Here is an 18368-nt window from a genome sequence, read left to right on the forward strand (position 1 = left end):
CCATATGTCCGATGCCATATTACGTAAATAAAATGTGTTGAGTGCATCATTAAATAAAACATTTCCTTCTTCTTTTCCTAATATATACTTAAGTTGGATATAATTGACTTTTTTTTGTAAGGTAACTCCTTGTAACCTAGGTGATTTTTAATAATTTAAATAACTTTATAACTACAGTGGATGGATATTTATTGACAAGTTGTACTACACAAGTAGTCATTGTTTTTAACAGTATTTCTTATGTATTCACAATTTTACAATTTTTATTTCTCGGCATATGTACCTTGTTAACTATAGTCACATCTACTGTACAGGACACCTTGTTAAACAACCACCAATCTATAAATAGCATGCAGACATATTGATCAGAACATGTGTTAATAATTTAAATATCCAGCATATTTTGTCAAAATGCATGTTTGGAATAATTGTTCAGTCAATTTTGTATGTATCCGTTGGTAGGGTGACCATTTTGATATTTATTTCAGATCACCAGCACAAAAGGTGTAAACACTAGTGTGTTATAGAAGTATTATTTTAAATTCCTTGTTTAGTATATATTATTCAGTTTCAGACATAAATGCAGTTTCCTAATTGTCAAAAAGTATCTCTGTGGGTAACCTGGTGGAAATATTGCATTAGCGTGTTTCAACAAGTCACTGAATTACATATGAACTGTGATTTCTCAGATAAGGCGGTACATATAGCAGTGTTTTATCACATGCCATACTAGACCAGGTGTTCCAGATATCATCTAGTCCTTTCAAAAGTAATAATCAGTTTTACAAAATTGTGACTTCTCTTTTGTCAAAAAAAGAGAAAAAGTAGGTTTACAAATAGATGAAATAATTTATTTTAAACATTTTATTAATGACATTCAAAGGACTCCCATATTTGGATTACAATACTGTTACACATTTGTATTTTGAGCATTGGGATTTCACAGTGTATGGGAAACACATTTTCAGTTCTATTTCCTGTGATCAATGGAACTCGTCAGAAACTGTTTTTCAGTAATTCTGGCAATGGTGAATTTTTTGCATGATAATGCATAACAGACTTGATTCCTGTTGACTTTACAGGCATGATACCAGAAATTATCGTTTCTGTTAAATCTAGAAGTCTGTATTTGCTACTTGATTCCAAGCTGATTATTTCAGAAGGCCTAGTAAGTTGTATAACTTGTGCCTAATCCATTTGTTCTGTTTAAAAAGCAATAAATTATTTCATGAAATTGTGTAGACATATTGCATTGAAAACTTTATTCCTTTGAAATTCAATTACCATATGTGTATTCTGTATTCTGTGTACAGAATAGAATTAATTTATGTTTAACTACACCATTATCAGCTAAAATATTTTAAATCACATGAACTTTTCCAATATAAAAGTGTCATCTGAATCCTGAAAATATGAATAGAGGGTCCGGAGTGCTGGGAGGTCTACTGGAATAATATTTGGCATACTTCCACCCAAAGCCAAAACTAAATCTGTCTGTTGTTGTTTTTTCTTCCTTTTTTGCAGGGGTTATTGGGTTAGTCCTGTATTGTAATGAAAACTTCCCAATTTAAATGTCAAAATTTCCAACATTCAGTGTCAGAATGATATCAATGTGAGAAAGTTTTGAAGGAAGTTAGTCATCTTTTTATCATTTCTAACTTACATTGTGGTAATAATACATTGTATTTTCAAATCTCATGTGCAACTTTTTACTTTAGTCAGGTGATGCTGCTTTAATGCCTGGATGGAATTTGGATGATGTTTTTAGAATATTTTACTCTTATGCCAATTTGTTTGGAGATTTTGGCTATTTATTATTAATTAAAAGCAGCTTCTGAAAATAATAATTGTTTTAATTTTTACTGGGTGTAAAATACCAATCAGTCATATTGCTTTAATATTGTTTTTTTAACATTGAAATTTTACAGCATTGCATACATATTTCAATTTATTTCTGATTTTGTATTGTTTATTCTACTGTATTGCTACATCGAAGAGAAATAAATTTTAAGTACAAAGAGTGACTTATTGTTTGTGGCTAATTTCTACATTTATACACAGCTGCTTGTGGTATACTCATATGGCTTTTTGTTGTGTTTACATACAGCTAAAGTTCAAACATACTGTCCTGGGCATACAAATCTGATTTTAATGGTGAGAAAAAACATGCTGCCATTACATAGCTTTCAACAATTAACTGCAGACATATTTTTAATTCCCACTGACAAGATGTCACATATAACCATTATATTGGTTATAGAACACTGGCATGGAGAGAAAACAACATGGGGAAATAAAATGAATGCTTCATACACACACAAAAAAACCTCCAGCAAACTGTAGTGAACAACAATTGGCTTATGGTAGTTGTGAAACTTGGTTTAGAAACAACATTAGTGGTTGAGCCATCAAATGAAAGGCTGGTAGGTACTGGGTTTGCATCACGGTAGGAGTGAATTAATGACTCCATGACTGACTAGACAGACAGCCCAGATAGCAAAAGTTTGTGCTCAGAACTGCTTTCAGAACCTCAACTGGATATAATCATGGAAATAAGTAGACATGAAATGAAATGAAATGGGTCTAGACACTGACAAGAAAAATGGCCACCAGACAATTTCATGTACCAGTTTGGTAGGTACTGGTTGGAACGAGTTTGCCCACTGAAGAGGCATTGTTACAAAAGGTTGCAGCTTATTTGCACAAAAATAAGCAGTTAAGAATGAAACTAAAAGAAGTATTTGGTTCAACAATGTTTTGAACCATATCTGTTGCTATTTAGTTATTTTAACAACTTGAGAGAGGAAACTAGTGACCGCAAAAACCCCCAAAGCATTAAGATCTTTACCCATAGACTTAACAGTATATGGTTTTTGATGAACAGGTTGATGAAAGGCAATTATTAATTTGGGTCCACTGGCAAAAGTATAAATATAGGGCTGTTGTAGAACATACATAAAGGTGCATGGCACCCTGTGATTATTAAAAGTTTGTTGGTTATTTCTTTTAGACTCGTCGGAATACAAAGAAAAGAAAAAGCATGCACAAACTGAATTGGTGAAGTTATTCACACTAAATTTTGCCAGGCTTTTGTCTTGTTTTTCCTTATACCCCACTGGTTCATATAAAATACCTGTAGCTTTTATTACATGGGAAAATGTAAGAGTTTAACATTTCTCATACCAATAAATTTTAAAAACACTGACATTTGTCCTCCGTCTGCTCACTAGGTAAGTTGTCTTAACATCTTGACAGCATTAGGTGTCAACTACTCAGTATTTGTAACAATTTATACCTTTTATTCACTACTCACTTTTGTGACCATCTAAACTTGTGATGACATTACGAGCACAGCGTAATAATTCACTGGGATGAGGCTTGTCACATCGTGTGTCCTAGAACTTGTCGAGTCTTTGTTTGTTAACACCTTTTGAGCAGAAATAATTCATGGACATCCTGCACCTGTCATGGCTTATGTAATAATAAAACATTCTTAAAATGGTATAAAAACAACATATTACAAAAATAAATGTAGGAAAGAAAGGAATATTAACTTGTTTAATGAAACCTCAGCAGATTTTAAACCTGATGTAGGCATATATGCTACTTATCAAAGGTTGTTGCATAAATATTATTTAAAAGTTTGATAATGGGGATGGGACAGAAAATGCATTCCCAAATTTTTTTTTGTCTAGCTGAAGAGAACTCTATATTAATATTCATTTTTACTGTACACCTTCCCAGGGGTCTAGGTGTACAAGGAGTCTAGACAGTGACAAGTGATGTCTTTATTGGCTTGGGTAATGCTTTACCCAACAAATACACTGAAAAAACCAGAAGAGAAAATTTGTTTGGAGCACTTGTTTCCTGTTATTTTAGTGCACGTAAAACAGTTTGATTGTACATGCAATACTTCAATTCAGTTTTGACTGTGTATGTAGTAATGTATATCAGATTTGATCACAAATGTAATACTTTAATAATTATTATTTTAAACTATGTTCTTCTACCACTGCTACATGACTTCTTCATGTATTTGGCTTCAACTCATGTTCAAGTCATGTGATAATAAGGAGGGGATGAAAGGGAAGGGAAGAAAGGAATGTTTTATTTAACAATGCACTCAATACATTTTAATTATGGTTATATGGCATCAAACATCTTTAAGCACCACACATATAATGAATGGAAACCCACTGCCACCCTGCAATGGACTACTCTTTCCCGTCAGAAGCAAGGGATCTGTTACATGCAGTATCCCACAGTACATACCTTAACCTTAACTACACTAGCTGTGGAGCACCGACTGAAATGAGAAATATCCCAATGAGCCCACCGACAGTGATTGATTCTAGACTAACTGTGCATCAGGCGAAGCATTTACCACCGGGCTACATCCCGCCCCACAAGGGAAAGGAATTTGTTTTGTTTTTAAACTAATCACAATTTAAACTATGATTACTAAGTGTCTGTCTTAACACTCGTTCTTTACAGAAAGAGCAAAGGAATCTTTTATATGCATCATCCCATAGCCAGGAGAGCACATACCACACCTTTGATTTTTCCTGTTGTGGTGCACTGGTTGGAACGAGAAATAGCCTACTGCATGGGCCCACCGACGGGGATTGATTGTAGACTGACCGCATATCAGGCGAGTGTTTCACCACTGTGCTGCATTCCACCCCTTATTTGTCATTACAAGTAACAGGCAATTTTCAATACAAAATACATAACTGTCATGGCACTGTATGTAGCTTGTATTGTAGAATACAAGAAGTGGTACAAAATTGCTAAACTTTTGTCTATTTGAAGCAAGTAAAACTGTAAATTAAATGATTTTATTAACATGATGAATGAAAATTGCTAAACTTTTGTCTATTTGAAAGAAGAAGTAAAACTGTAGATAAAATGATTTTATTAACACGATGAATGAATCAGTGCATAGAATAACAGCAAGAAGCCCACAGTGCTGAAAACAATAACTCGTTTTAAAAACACCCTGCTTGCTTTCACCTGCCACACAGAAAACTCACTTTGCAAACAAATTATGTAACTAGCCAAATTTATAAACATACAAAACCCCAAAAACAGTAAAATAAATTAATACACCATTTAAAAACAAAAAAGCATACATGTATATATAAAACTTAAAATATCAAACTATCAGACTAGACAGTAGAGTTTTGTTCAAATTCAGTTATTAAAAAAACAAAATGTAATTAATTTGTTACCTTCCAATATATGAATTGTCCAAAACAATAAATACTTCCATAACACAACAGATATTAAAGTTCAATATTTACAGTAAAGTACTCTTACAACGAACCGGAAAGGACCATGATAGTTAGTTTGTTGTAGCAGTAGTTCGTTGTACATATTTGCATACATTGGTCATTAATATATAAGGTGATAAAACGGGACTTTACGATCAGTTCGTTCTAAGCGTACTGTAATGTACATGTGATACAGAGTATTGTTTTCACTTGGAATTGACTGATCATCATAACAACTCACACTCCTGTCATATATATTGCTACAGCACATGTACAAGCAGAAAGTATACCAGTAATACTAGTCATTATTGGAAAAATTGTGGTTTTTAAAAATCATTTTGGCGAGAAGGAATTTTTTACCCATATTCAGTAGAATGTCACTACTGGCTAAAAAAAACCCTCATAATATTATTGGACTTCGACCATTTTGACTGGTGCGTTTGCTTGATGCACGGTCAGTTTAGGATTGATCAAACTCTAAATCTGTGACACCCAATAAACGTTTTCCTTGACGATTTTCCATGTGTTTTTCAAAACACCTCAGCATATTGTTTAATTTGAAAATATTACATGTTGTCTAATAATTGATATTTACAAACTTTCCGCTGTTATCCAATTTACTCCATTTTGATTGGATAAAAAACCAAATGTTATCCTTTGATATACTACAAAAAATGACGTCATTACATCAAATGCTACATTATTGCATAAAACAGGTCAAGGAGAGGACATTAGGAATTAATTAATGCATATGTTTTAACTAAATAAGTTGTGTTGTTTGTAATTATAACAATTGTTTGTCATATTTGTGTGAATTTATCGATCTGTAACAGTCACAGTTTTAATATAAAAATCACTTTGGTATGCTACAGGATTTTATACAATTTGTAACAGTTACATGTATACATCAATACACAAAAATAACAAACAGTTTTTATATAACACAATGGCAAACTATGATAAACAAATTAAGGTAAGAAACCTTATGCAATGACATACAGGTACAAGTAAAAGACAAACACTGTAACATTATTTATCATATAATATCTTACATTTTCAGTGCAATCAAAGTATGCGATCTTTTTCAGATCACATACTTTAAGAATTTGATAACTTTGCAAATTAGATGTAAATTAGTCGGTCTCGGCACTAGGTTTATTGACATTTAAGCAAACGTACTTGGGTGACACTTCATGCTTGACATATGCATTCATAGTCATCAAATAAAAACATTTCAATGGCAATTTGACACTGAAAGCTGTCCATCGTTCAGAAAACAAAAAACTTTAGGCATAACTTTATTTTGATGTAAGGACATCCAAAATGAAGTCATTCGAGTTTGATGTCATTTTCCTTCAAAAATACAGCTCGCCACATATTCTTACATCATTTGAATATCTAGTAATGGCGGACTGGAATTAAAGCTGCATGTACAGTTTACAAAAACACATTGTATTAAGCTTGAGTTTATATGATAAAGAGATTATTACCCTCGTGTATTTCAGTATCGTCAATATCATATATTAGGAATAAAAATAATGTATTATGCTCGCCAGAGGCTCGCATAATACAATTTTTATTCCTAATATATGATATTGACGATACCGAAAAACACTCTGGTAATAACCTCTCTTTATCATATAATAGGGTATCCAATAAAAAAGATTCATCACATACATTCAGAATTTGATAACTTCAGTAAACGTTATTTTATTGGATATGCTACCTATTATCTGATAGGTAAGAAATTATTACCATAATGTGTTTTATTATTAGCAATACCATATATTAAAAATAAAAATGTCTTTCACTCACATAATACAATTTATTCCAAACATAGGATACTGACGATGCCAAAATATAATAGTAATAACTTTTACAAAGATCTCTATATAAATACATAAAAGAAAAAAGAACACCAGAAATAATAGAAAAAGCTGTGGTATAAACAGCAGTGATCAGTGGCTCACCCTGTATATTGTCAAATTAGCCAATTGCTCATTTTTATTCAAAATGGCTACAAAATTTATACTTTGGCTAATAAAATATTCCTCAAATTAACCACACTTTAATGATTTTCAAGGAAATACTCTACATTTCCGAAACATTGGCTAAACCACAATTTGTTCCAGTGAGAGCCCTGAATGACTGAGTATTTTAGAAGCCAAGCTGATTATTGTGTCAATACAGCAATGTGTACGTCATTCATATATAATACATGTACAATCTGGATAAATTTCATACTAAAGGCTTTATGGCTTTTGATCTTCATGGAAATGTTCTTTCGAAGTTGGCATACATACAATGGTTACATGTAAATCTGCATAATATCATAATTTAAAAAGACCCCATTAAGGGCCAAATTTACAAAATTTACTTGCATGCATATAACTACATAAATTTACAATGCTTAAAACACCTGCATTTAAGAAAACAAGCTCTGTAAATTTGGGTATAAATCAGCAACAGAAAAAACCTCAACCATACTCTACAACAAAGATCCTACAAAGGCTGAGTTTCTGTTATTTTTTCTTTTCAAACTCAAGTTGAACATTTTTTAGTATTTATCATATACCTTGGGTGTCACCAGGAATGCTTGTTAAGTAAATTTAGAACAATATTAATGACATGTTGGTCCATCAGTGCCTATAGTATACAGTGTCAGTAAAATATGTCTATATTAAACAGAAAAAAAAAACATTCACAAAATTATCTGATACATACATGCAACCATACACATAAAAAGATACACTTAAGTATTTCGTAATTTGGCAAAGAAAGGTTGTATGTTTACTTAGGATCTGTGTTATACATTAACACTGCCAACAGCTAATATTATCAGTTGTTTTACAAACTACGATTTCCAATCATTGACATGAAACACACACATGAAACAGCTTCAACCAAAGAAATACTAAGATCTAGACATACATGTCTTAGGCACATAGGATTTGTTATGTCATTCTTTAAAAAAAATATTGTGACCCAATATTTAGAAAAAAATACATTTCTGACAGTTTTGAACAAAGAAATCATCACTGAAATAAAATATGCCCAAGACTGCAGTTTTCAAGTTAAATGTGTTTACCAGGGCTTCTAGAATTTTTATAAAATCCACTAGCCATGGGATCAGTGATTAAAAACATGCACTAGCCATGATTAAAAATTCACTAGCCCTACTTTAAGTTAATACAATTTTACTAATAGTAATAATCAGATGTCACCTAAAGAGAGATATAGAACTTAAAAACACTAAGACTGGGGGGGGGGGGGGGGGGGGGGGGGGGGGGGGGGGGGGGGGAATTGGGCAAGATATTCATAGTTACAAAATGGACTTAAATGCAGCATTTGACAATGGCATGGCAATAGTAGATATTTACTAGCCCAGCACTGAATATCACTAGCCATGGGAGTGGAGCTACCATAATCTAGAAGCCCTGGTCATGACTAGTCATCACTTTCTTAACTCAGCTAGATTTCAGATGATATATACATACTGATGTAAAGAAATAAGGGAACACATGACATGTTAGATCAAATCTAAATTATTACTAGAGTAGTTATGTCTGTATAAAATACAAACAAATAATGCGGGATTGAATGGGGTTGACTGTAACACGGTTAGCTTCCTGACACTATGGACTGTAACATGATTAGCTTCCTGACACTATGGACTGTAACACGGTTAGCTTCCTGACATTATGGACTGTAACATGATTAGCTTCCTGACACTATGGACTGTAACATGATTAGCTTCCTGACACTATGGACTGTAACATGATTAGCTTCCTGACACTATGGACTGTAACATGATTAGCTTCCTGACACTATGGACTGTAACATGATTAGCTTCCTGACACTATGGACTGTAACATGATTAGCTTCCTGACACTATGGACTGTAACATGGCTAGCTTCCTGACACTATGGACTGTAACACGGTTAGCTTCCTGACACTATGGACTGTAACACGGTTAGCTTCCTGACACTATGGACTATAACACGGCTAGCTTCCTGACACTATGGACTGTAACACGGTTAGCTTCCTGACACTATGGACTGTAACATGGTTAGCTTCCTGACACTGGATTGTAATGTGGCTAGCTTCCTGACACTATGGACTGTAACAGGGTTAGCTTCTTGACATTATGGACTGTAACATGGTTAGCTTCCTGACACTATGGACTGTAACACGGTTAGCTCCCCAACACTATGGACTGTAACATAGTCAGCTTCTTGACACTATGGACTGTAACATGGTCAGCTTCCTGACACTATGGACTGTAACATGGTTAGCTTCCTGACACTATGGACTGTAACACGGTTAGCTCCCTAACACTATGGACTGTAACATGGTTAGCTTCCTGACACTATGGACTGTAACACGTTAGCTCCCTAACACTATGGACTGTAACATGGTTAGCTTCCTGACACTATGGACTGTAACACGGTTAGCTCCCTAACACTATGGACTGTAACATGGTTAGCTCCCTAACACTATGGACTGTAACATGGTTAGCTTCTTGACACTATGGACTGTAACACGGTTAGCTCCCTAACACTATGGACTGTAACATGGTTAGCTTCTTGACACTATGGACTGTAACACGGTTAGCTCCCTGATACTATGGACTGTAACATGGTCAGCTTCTTGACACTATGGACTGTAACATGGTCAGCTTCCTGACACTATGGACTGTAACATGGTCAGCTTCCTGACACTATGGACTGTAACATGGTTAGCTTCCTGACACTATAGACTAACATGGTTAGCTTCCTGACACTATGGATTGTAACACGGTTAGCATCCTTACACTATGGACTGTAATATGGTCAGCTTCTTGACACTATGGACTTAACATGGTTAGCTTCCTGACACTATGGACTGTAACATGGTTAGCTTCCTGACACTATGGATGGGCATACTTTCTGCCAGAAAATCATTTGCAGGTACTTAATAAAAACAAAACAGACTGTAAGTACCCCTACTAGGTGGTTATGGGTTTGAAATGTTTTGAAATTGGACACTGCATTTCATAGGCTTTGACCAATTTTAAACAGTAGTTCTCTTACTATTATCTATCTAAAAAATTAAAATACCGTATATATCCATTAATTTCCAAGATTTGATGGTACATAATTTTACCCTCTATGATCTCTGGCAGAAACCCTTTGGGAGTTTTGGTTGCAGTCAACATTTGCTGAATATTGCTACTTGTGTGTTCCATTATTTCTGTCCATCAGTATATTTTTGAAGCTTGGTGTTATAATAAAAATACTCATACAGGTAAATCCACACTGTAGGGCTCAAACTTAAGAATTGGTCTCTCACAGCAATTTTTAATAGAATTGCCATGGGTGAAATGGCCCACCGACAGCAATTTTGCGCCTGTGTATAGCAATATTTGTTTAAGTGACATTTTCAGAAAATACACATGACTGAAAGGTTATTTTGTTGTATGTAGACATTTCAAATGTGCAAATGTTAAATATTGGCAGTTAATGTACACACTAGGTGTATACATTTTACCATTGTTGAAGAACTTTACCGATGGCACAAAAGTGCCGTCGGCGATACTCTCTACCTACGGGAATTTATATCTCAACGATGGCAATTGCCGTTGGTTAGGTTTGAGCCCTGCACTGTAAGTTGATCACTACATAAATCTATAAATAATCTGTTGTCATCGTCTGAAGTTTATGATCGCACCAACTTAAAACCATGACCAGTATCGATTTCCTTTGGAGGAATCCAGGACATCTGTTTACGCCGTAAACACCTCATCACACTATCACAGCAACAGAACAACATGCCGATACTGGGTAAATTCACCACTTTGATCAGCGGCTTCACGAGCCGCGGAAAGCTGGAGTCCCAGTAATCAGCAATGTCATCATTGCTTGGGAGATGGAAGCGGAAATCTGTCCAACACTTTGAAACGGCATACAGAGCCGAGACTGTCCTGTCCTTGGAGGTCCAAGGTGGGTTGATGTCCACTCCCAGGTTATACCTCACCCAGTCGTCGGTAAACGATCCAACTGAGTTTTTATTTCCAAATTCGGGGTCAGGAGTCTTCTTGTAGTGACATGTTTGAATGGCGACAAAATCATTTTCGTGTTTGCGGATGGACCTGGTCCACTTGAATGAGGATGATGAATCGAGAACCAGGATGAGTCGTGCACCGGTTCCACCGTTCTTGACAGTCCACCAGTCTAGCAGAGTCTTAATGGTCAAACATTTGTTGTCTGCAACAAAAAGAAAAGAAATGTACATTAATATGGAGCGCTGTCACTGATAAAGAAGCCTGTACTCACAAGCTCAGATCATTCTGTAAGTTAAGTAAAGATACTGGGAACAATACAATGGACAATTCACTTAAGAATTGACCGCAATTATTTTTTGGTTCATGCAAGTATGAACCAAAAAAACTATTTGCACACTGTATGACCCCGCATAAATACACCTGCAGAATTGTTTGTGTAAAGGTCATTGATACGTATGTCGCATAAGAATGCAAACATTCATTCACTATTATTTGAATCAGGTGATTTTTCTAAATGACATCATTTGGTAAATGACATAATTTTGATAAGCGATGCCATTTCCTCTAGCTGCTCTGTGCATTTTTACGGATCATTTAGTTACATTGGAAGGAATTGTCCCATTTGTGTTCAGTTTATATTATATGAAAGTGAATGAAGGGAACATGTCTAACATTTATGCTGTCAGGGGAAGGAACTGTTTAATTTCCGCCAACAGCTGTAGAACGCTTACAATTAAGTTACAGGCATGAAATTTCCTAAAAAAATTTGGCCACCAACAGTCTCATGTCATGATTAGCGAAGAAGTGGGTTTTTGTCTACTCTGCTATAGCATTTTCCATTAATTTATCGTATACATTTTTAAAATTGCTTTTGTACCTTTCACGTGTCTTTTCTTCAAAATATATAAATATGGTTGCCTGAATAATCCAGCATGCTGCACAAAAGTAGTGCGAGTCAGTGGGGGGGGGGGGGGGGGGGGAGGGTAATATGGCTTAATTTTTTGTTTTAATTGAGATATGAACAAAAAAAAGTAAGCTCCTCTGGACCAATCAGATTGCCGTAAAATTTAATTATATTCAACAAAATTAAAACATATTAAAGACAATACATACATGTTAGCAATGTGCAAAATGCATAGTATTTTTAAATTTTCTTTTTATTGAAATACCCAAAATTCTATAACCTATTATTTTGTGTAACAACAAGAGCAGTTGGTACCACTATCTGGTACTTTTACATTAGTACTAACAGACACAATCCACCAATAATATATTTTGTAGCCCAGTTATTGAATGCCTGTACTTGCTTAAGGTTCAAATGGGTCATAAAGTTTGTTTTGTTTAATGTCACCACAAGAACACATTGATTTATTAATCATCAGTTATTCGTTGTCAAACATTTGTTAATTGACTCGTCTTAGAGGAAACCCACTACATTTTTCCAGCAAGGGATCTTTCATATGCACTTTCCCACAGACAGGATAGCACATAACAAGGTGCCCTGGCTGGAACCAGAAATAGCTCAACGGACCCATCGACGGGGATTGATCTCAGACTGATCATAGATCAGGTGAGCACTTTACCACTGGATTTTACCAGTCGTGGTGCACTGGCTGGAACAAGAAATATCCCAATGGGCCCATCGACGGGGATCGGTCCTAGACAGACTGCACATCAGGTGAGTGCTCCGTTCTACATGACTGGTATATCAAAGATGGAATGTTGCATCAGCCACATACATGTATGCAACACCTATATGTGTAATATGTTTATAAACAATGTGCTGGCAAAGCAAAATATTTGGGTATAGCGCTATGGAATTGAATGCAACACGAGTCAACGGGATATGCCACAAAACTGGCCCCTTGTCTGGGAATAAGCCCACCCCATGCCAAGCTCACAATGAGTTGTCTTGGCCCCCATGGCTTATTTCTGGTCAAATATGGTACTTTAACAATTTATCGAAGGTAGGACCATACCTCCTGGGGGCGGGGGAGTTGCTCCCCTGAGAATCTCATCTTTTTTTTTTACTCCAAAAAATAGTATACACATCTCAGGATTTAATTTGTATAGTGTTTCATGCATTGTTTATGAAAGGTTGTGTAACCCCCCCCCCCCCCCCCCCCATCCCCCGGATTTTGATCAGGGTACGGCCCTGGAAGGTGTTTTCATCTCTCAAATGATGTCCGACTTACAAATGGACATAAACAGAAAGGATTAAGGAAAGAGGGTTCCATTGTAGAGGAAGTTGTATTCGTCAATATACAGTCGGAAAGCACTGATGGCACAAACACAAAATGAAAATATCCTACATGTACAAATGACATACTTGTATTATATATCTTCTGTATTAATAAATGAGACAAATGATAACATTTATTTGTAGTTTTATTATTCTTGAAAATAGTTATCAGAATCTGAAATATAAAGCATAGATAATACTGTATTAGAATATTTTGGGGATACCAGAATATGTTGCTGGGCTACCACAATTTAGGTACCTGGTATCCCCATTAAATTGAAAATTTTTCCAACCCTGGATATGGGGGTCTCCCCCAGAAAGAAAATGGGTCAAGTTTAGGGTTAGGGTTAAAAAAATCATACAGTAATGACAAGATTAATTAATTGTGTCAAATGATTACCTTTAAAAAAAAAAAATCTGCCAAAACATTTGGGTATCACACCATACCCATTTTACCCTCTAGCATAAACCCTGGCTGGGGTGTTACCAAACAAACATTCCTTTTCTCTGTGAAGTTAGAAACATTGTGGCAGATCTGTTAAAGCCCAATCCCCCGTCTCATACACATCTCCACTATAGTACAGGATGTAGGTGTCGAATCTCTAGCAGATCACACACGTACCTGTTAAAGCCCAGTCCCCCGTCTCATACACATCTCCACTATAGTACAGAATGTAGGTGTCGAATCTCTAGCAGATCGCACACGTACCTGTTAAAGCCCAGTCCCCCGTCTCGTACACATCTCCACTATAGTACAGGATGTAGGTGTCGAATCTCTAGCAGATCACACACGTACCTGTTAAAGCCCAGTCCCCCGTCTCGTACACATCTCCACTATAGTACAGGATGTAGGTGTCGAATCTCTAGCAGATCACACAGGTACCTGTTAAAGCCCAGTCCCCCGTCTCGTACACCTCTCCACTATAGTACAGGATGTAGGTGTCGAATCTCTAGCAGATCACACATGTACCTGTTAAAGCCCAGTCCCCCCCCGTCTCGTACACCTCTCCACTATAGTACAGGATGTAGGTGTCGAATCTCTAGCAGATCACACATGTAACTGTTAAAGCCCAGTCCCCCCATCTCGTACACCTCTCCACTATAGTACAGGATGTAGGTGTCGAATCTCTAGAAGATCACACACGTACCTGTTAAAGCCCAGTCCCCCGTCTCGTACACCTCTCCACTATAGTACAGGATGTAGGTGTCGAATCTCTAGAAGATCACACACGTACCTGTTAAAGCCCAGTCCCCCGTCTCGTACACCTCTCCACTATAGTACAGGATGTAGGTGTCGAATCTCTAGAAGATCACACACGTACCTGTTAAAGCCCAGTCCCCCGTCTCGTACACCTCTCCACTATAGTACAGGATGTAGGTGTCGAATCTCTAGAAGATCACACACGTACCTGTTAAAGCCCAGTCCCCCGTCTCGTACACCTCTCCACTATAGTACAGGATGTAGGTGTCGAATCTCTAGAAGATCACACACGTACCTGTTAAAGCCAAGTCCCCCGTCTCGTACACCTCTCCACTATAGTACAGGATGTAGGTGTTGAATCTCTAGCAGATCACACATGTACCTGTTAAAGCCCAGTCCCCCGTCTCGTACACATCTCCACTATAGTACAGGATGTAGGTGTCGAATCTCTAGCAGATTGCACATGTACCTGTTAAAGCCCAGTCCCCCGTCTCGTACACATCTCCACTATAGTACAGGATATAGGTGTCTAATCTCTAGCAGATCACACATGTACCTGTTAAAGCCCAGTCCCCCGTCTCGTACACATCTCCACTATAGTACAGGATGTAGGTGTCGAATCTCGGCCCATCGGTTGTCCGCCGGTCGAAGAACGCCTTCACTTTGTTCTCAACGTAGTCAGTGCCGAGGCCACTCGTGGAGTAGTCACAGCCGTAGTTGTCAATCATGTGGAAGTTGAAGAAGTTGTTCATCTGACTGAGGACTGTGGTGGCTCTAGCCGTGATGTCCTGGAATGTGGTAGCGTTCAGCAGTTTGGCACCACCATTTGGACTGCATAAGATAAACAAATGTAGAATTGAAGTAATTTCATGAATAGCAAAATGTTCAGTTTTCCTTTCCTACAATTTGTTTTAGCCCAAGTTGTTTGTGTACAATACTGAGAAAACAGTTTTAATGCATGTGCAGAATTATAATATCATTTACACTAGGTTAAAAGGCTTGATGAAAAAAAGTCAATTGTCATTTTAAAGATGCAATCTCACTTCATAGTATACTCAAGTAGCATTATTTAACAATGTAAAATGCAAACACAACTAGTTTTAATAAACTTAGGTGTTATAGGTATAACCAAATGGTATTAAAGAATGGTTATCCACAGTAAGAAAATTAAAGTGGATGTTCAAAATGTTAAATACTAAAAATATTCTCGACACCGCATTTTTCAAGTAAAATGTCAAAACAGCAGCGCTCTGTGTTTAGGCTTTTTCACTTTTTCCAGGTCAACTGGTTTTGATTGCAGGACAAGTCAACTGTTGTAACAATTTGTCCTACCAGGCAATTCAGTTGATAATGAACTTGAATATTGCTTGATTCTTTAGACAGAAGAATTAGGGACAGACAAGTACCTTTTAGATAGAGCAAGTGAAATGGACAAGTGGTAGTCATGAATTAATTCTGCGCAGATGTAACTGAAATTTATGATCTAGACTCTCAGGACATATCTCCATGATACACAAATACATGTAGTTAATGTGTTTGCTACAACCTACGTAGATTTCGTCTTCTCAGGATGTCCCAATAGTAGGACTAGTAATGTTACTTGGGAACTAGTAACTTTTCTAGGCTACTAGTCCCCCAGACCAGTGGGAATATTATTTTAATTTCTATCCCTGTGTTCATGTGTGTACATTATGTAACATTTGTAAAACTTACCTATGAGGTCAATAGATATAACTTACCCAATGGTGGTAACCGGAGCAATCACAGCATACCCAGTACAGGTTCCTCCGAGAAAATTACAGAGCTTCCAGAAGAGACTCAGGGTCATCGCTTCAATGGGCAGCACCATGAGAATGAGGCTCAAGCTGTAGGGCGACCTGGTCTCCCAACCGATCCCCATCATCACCACCGTCATCGTCAGTGACAGACACACCACACGCTGGGAGATGAGGCTCGAGTGGCGGATTCCCTTGGCCGCCATTATTCGATTGTAGCTCTGGCTCTCGTCCAACAGACTCTGCTGCATGAGGTTGCACTCGGTGATCTTACCCATCAGCTTCCAGCACGAGATGAAGAACGTCATGTGGAAGACCATCCACACGATGGCGAGCGCAATGAACAGTGGCACCACCACAAACCACTCCTTGTGAGACGCGCTCTGGACTCCAATCAGGACGCACAGAGATATGTTCAGGCCAAACACGAATATGATGGTCAAGTAACGCACGAGTCGTGACTGCGCCAGGAATGGTTTCCATCTCTCAATCACTGTCAGTCCAGAAAAATGAAAGTCTATGATGGGCTGGAATGCATGGCGACCTATGAAACACATCAAAGCATACTTGTTCGGCAATATTTTAAGGTCAGGGAAGAAAACGTACGATCCAATGAAGACAAAAGCTATAAAACTACAGAAACCTAAAAATGACTTCATGCGCATTGCTAGGGTGTTGATGACGAATGCAGATGTCAAAAGCCAGATGGCAGTGGCATTTGTAGTGACAAATCCAGCAATAACGATACCCACTGACTCAAGAATTACCGGCTGAGCGAAGATATGTCCTTCCAACTGCTGCAGATGAAGAAATCGTTGGAGAATGTTCGAGAAACACCCGAGGACTAGACTGGCCATGAACAAAGCTTCCATGACCTCCTGTGTTGTGACAAACTCGATGTCACTGCTGTTGAGGAATGCAATTATTCCAACAAGACACCCAATCCAAATGTGGTAGAGAGCCTTCCCCACCTGGTGCAGACTGAAGAAGTATCGCAAAGCACAGGACAGAGCAATGACTAAAATCCCCATCAAAGCAATCACAGAAATGGCATACTGTCGTTCGCCAGGCAGCATCCACTGTGTGTACATGCCAAGTCCAATAGCAACCATCAGGATGACGTCAGGCACGTAAAAGATGTACTGCACCATGTTCTTAGTGGTTAGGTCTTTAAATTTATACATTCTGAATTAATGTGTGTGACTTCAAGTAACTCTAAAAACACTTACTGAATTACAGTTTAATGAGAAGATATACATATTTAACAGATTTTTTACTCTTTGCTGTTCCATCTTTATCAACTAGGTATTAGCATCTACATTTTTTTTTCTTAAACCATGGAACTTATCTCAGACAGCACTGGAAGACACAATGTTGACACTTGTAAGCCATCTTGAATCTTCATTATGTCTAGGGTGTTCTGAAAAACCCCAAAACAAATACAAATGAAATTAACATTATTAATTTATTTACATAATAATGAAAAAAACACTTCGGTAAATACCGTGATAATGCAGAGTTACTGCCTACATTTCAGTTTCCATACACACTTATGTTAGTAATATTTATTTGTCCGTCTCCAAGTCCAAGAATTGCAAGATTGATCATCATGCCATTCATGAAATAAAATGAATCATTTCTATTTTAACTGCCACAATCTCAGTGAGCAACTTTGTGCATATTTTTGAGTATCATTTAACTTGTAATTCATAATTACTTTATTTTATTTTTAATGCGATTCTCACCATTATACTTACAAGGGATAATTTTGACGATTTCTCCATCAGAGATCCACATTCCTTTTAATGTCTGAAAGGGTATTCCCATTCGTCAT

General features: G+C 36.9%; 1 protein-coding gene across 1 annotated transcript; it reads right to left on the minus strand.

Moving 5' to 3' along the window:
* Window positions 1-8548: 8548 nt before the first annotated feature.
* On the minus strand, window positions 8549-18358 carry LOC121367467 (transmembrane protein 168-like). The gene is made up of 4 exons (XM_041491652.1): window positions 18292-18358; window positions 16499-17954; window positions 15316-15590; window positions 8549-11518 (listed from the first exon to the last, which is right to left on the minus strand). The coding sequence occupies exons 2-4, from the start codon at window positions 17716-17718 to the stop codon at window positions 10971-10973; spliced, it is 2043 nt and encodes a 680-aa protein (XP_041347586.1). The 5' UTR covers window positions 17719-17954; window positions 18292-18358; the 3' UTR covers window positions 8549-10970.
* Between the last annotated feature and the right edge of the window lie 10 nt (window positions 18359-18368).

Source organism: Gigantopelta aegis, chromosome 3, assembly GCF_016097555.1.
Source record: "Gigantopelta aegis isolate Gae_Host chromosome 3, Gae_host_genome, whole genome shotgun sequence".
Classification (NCBI taxonomy): Eukaryota; Metazoa; Mollusca; class Gastropoda; order Neomphalida; family Peltospiridae; genus Gigantopelta; species Gigantopelta aegis.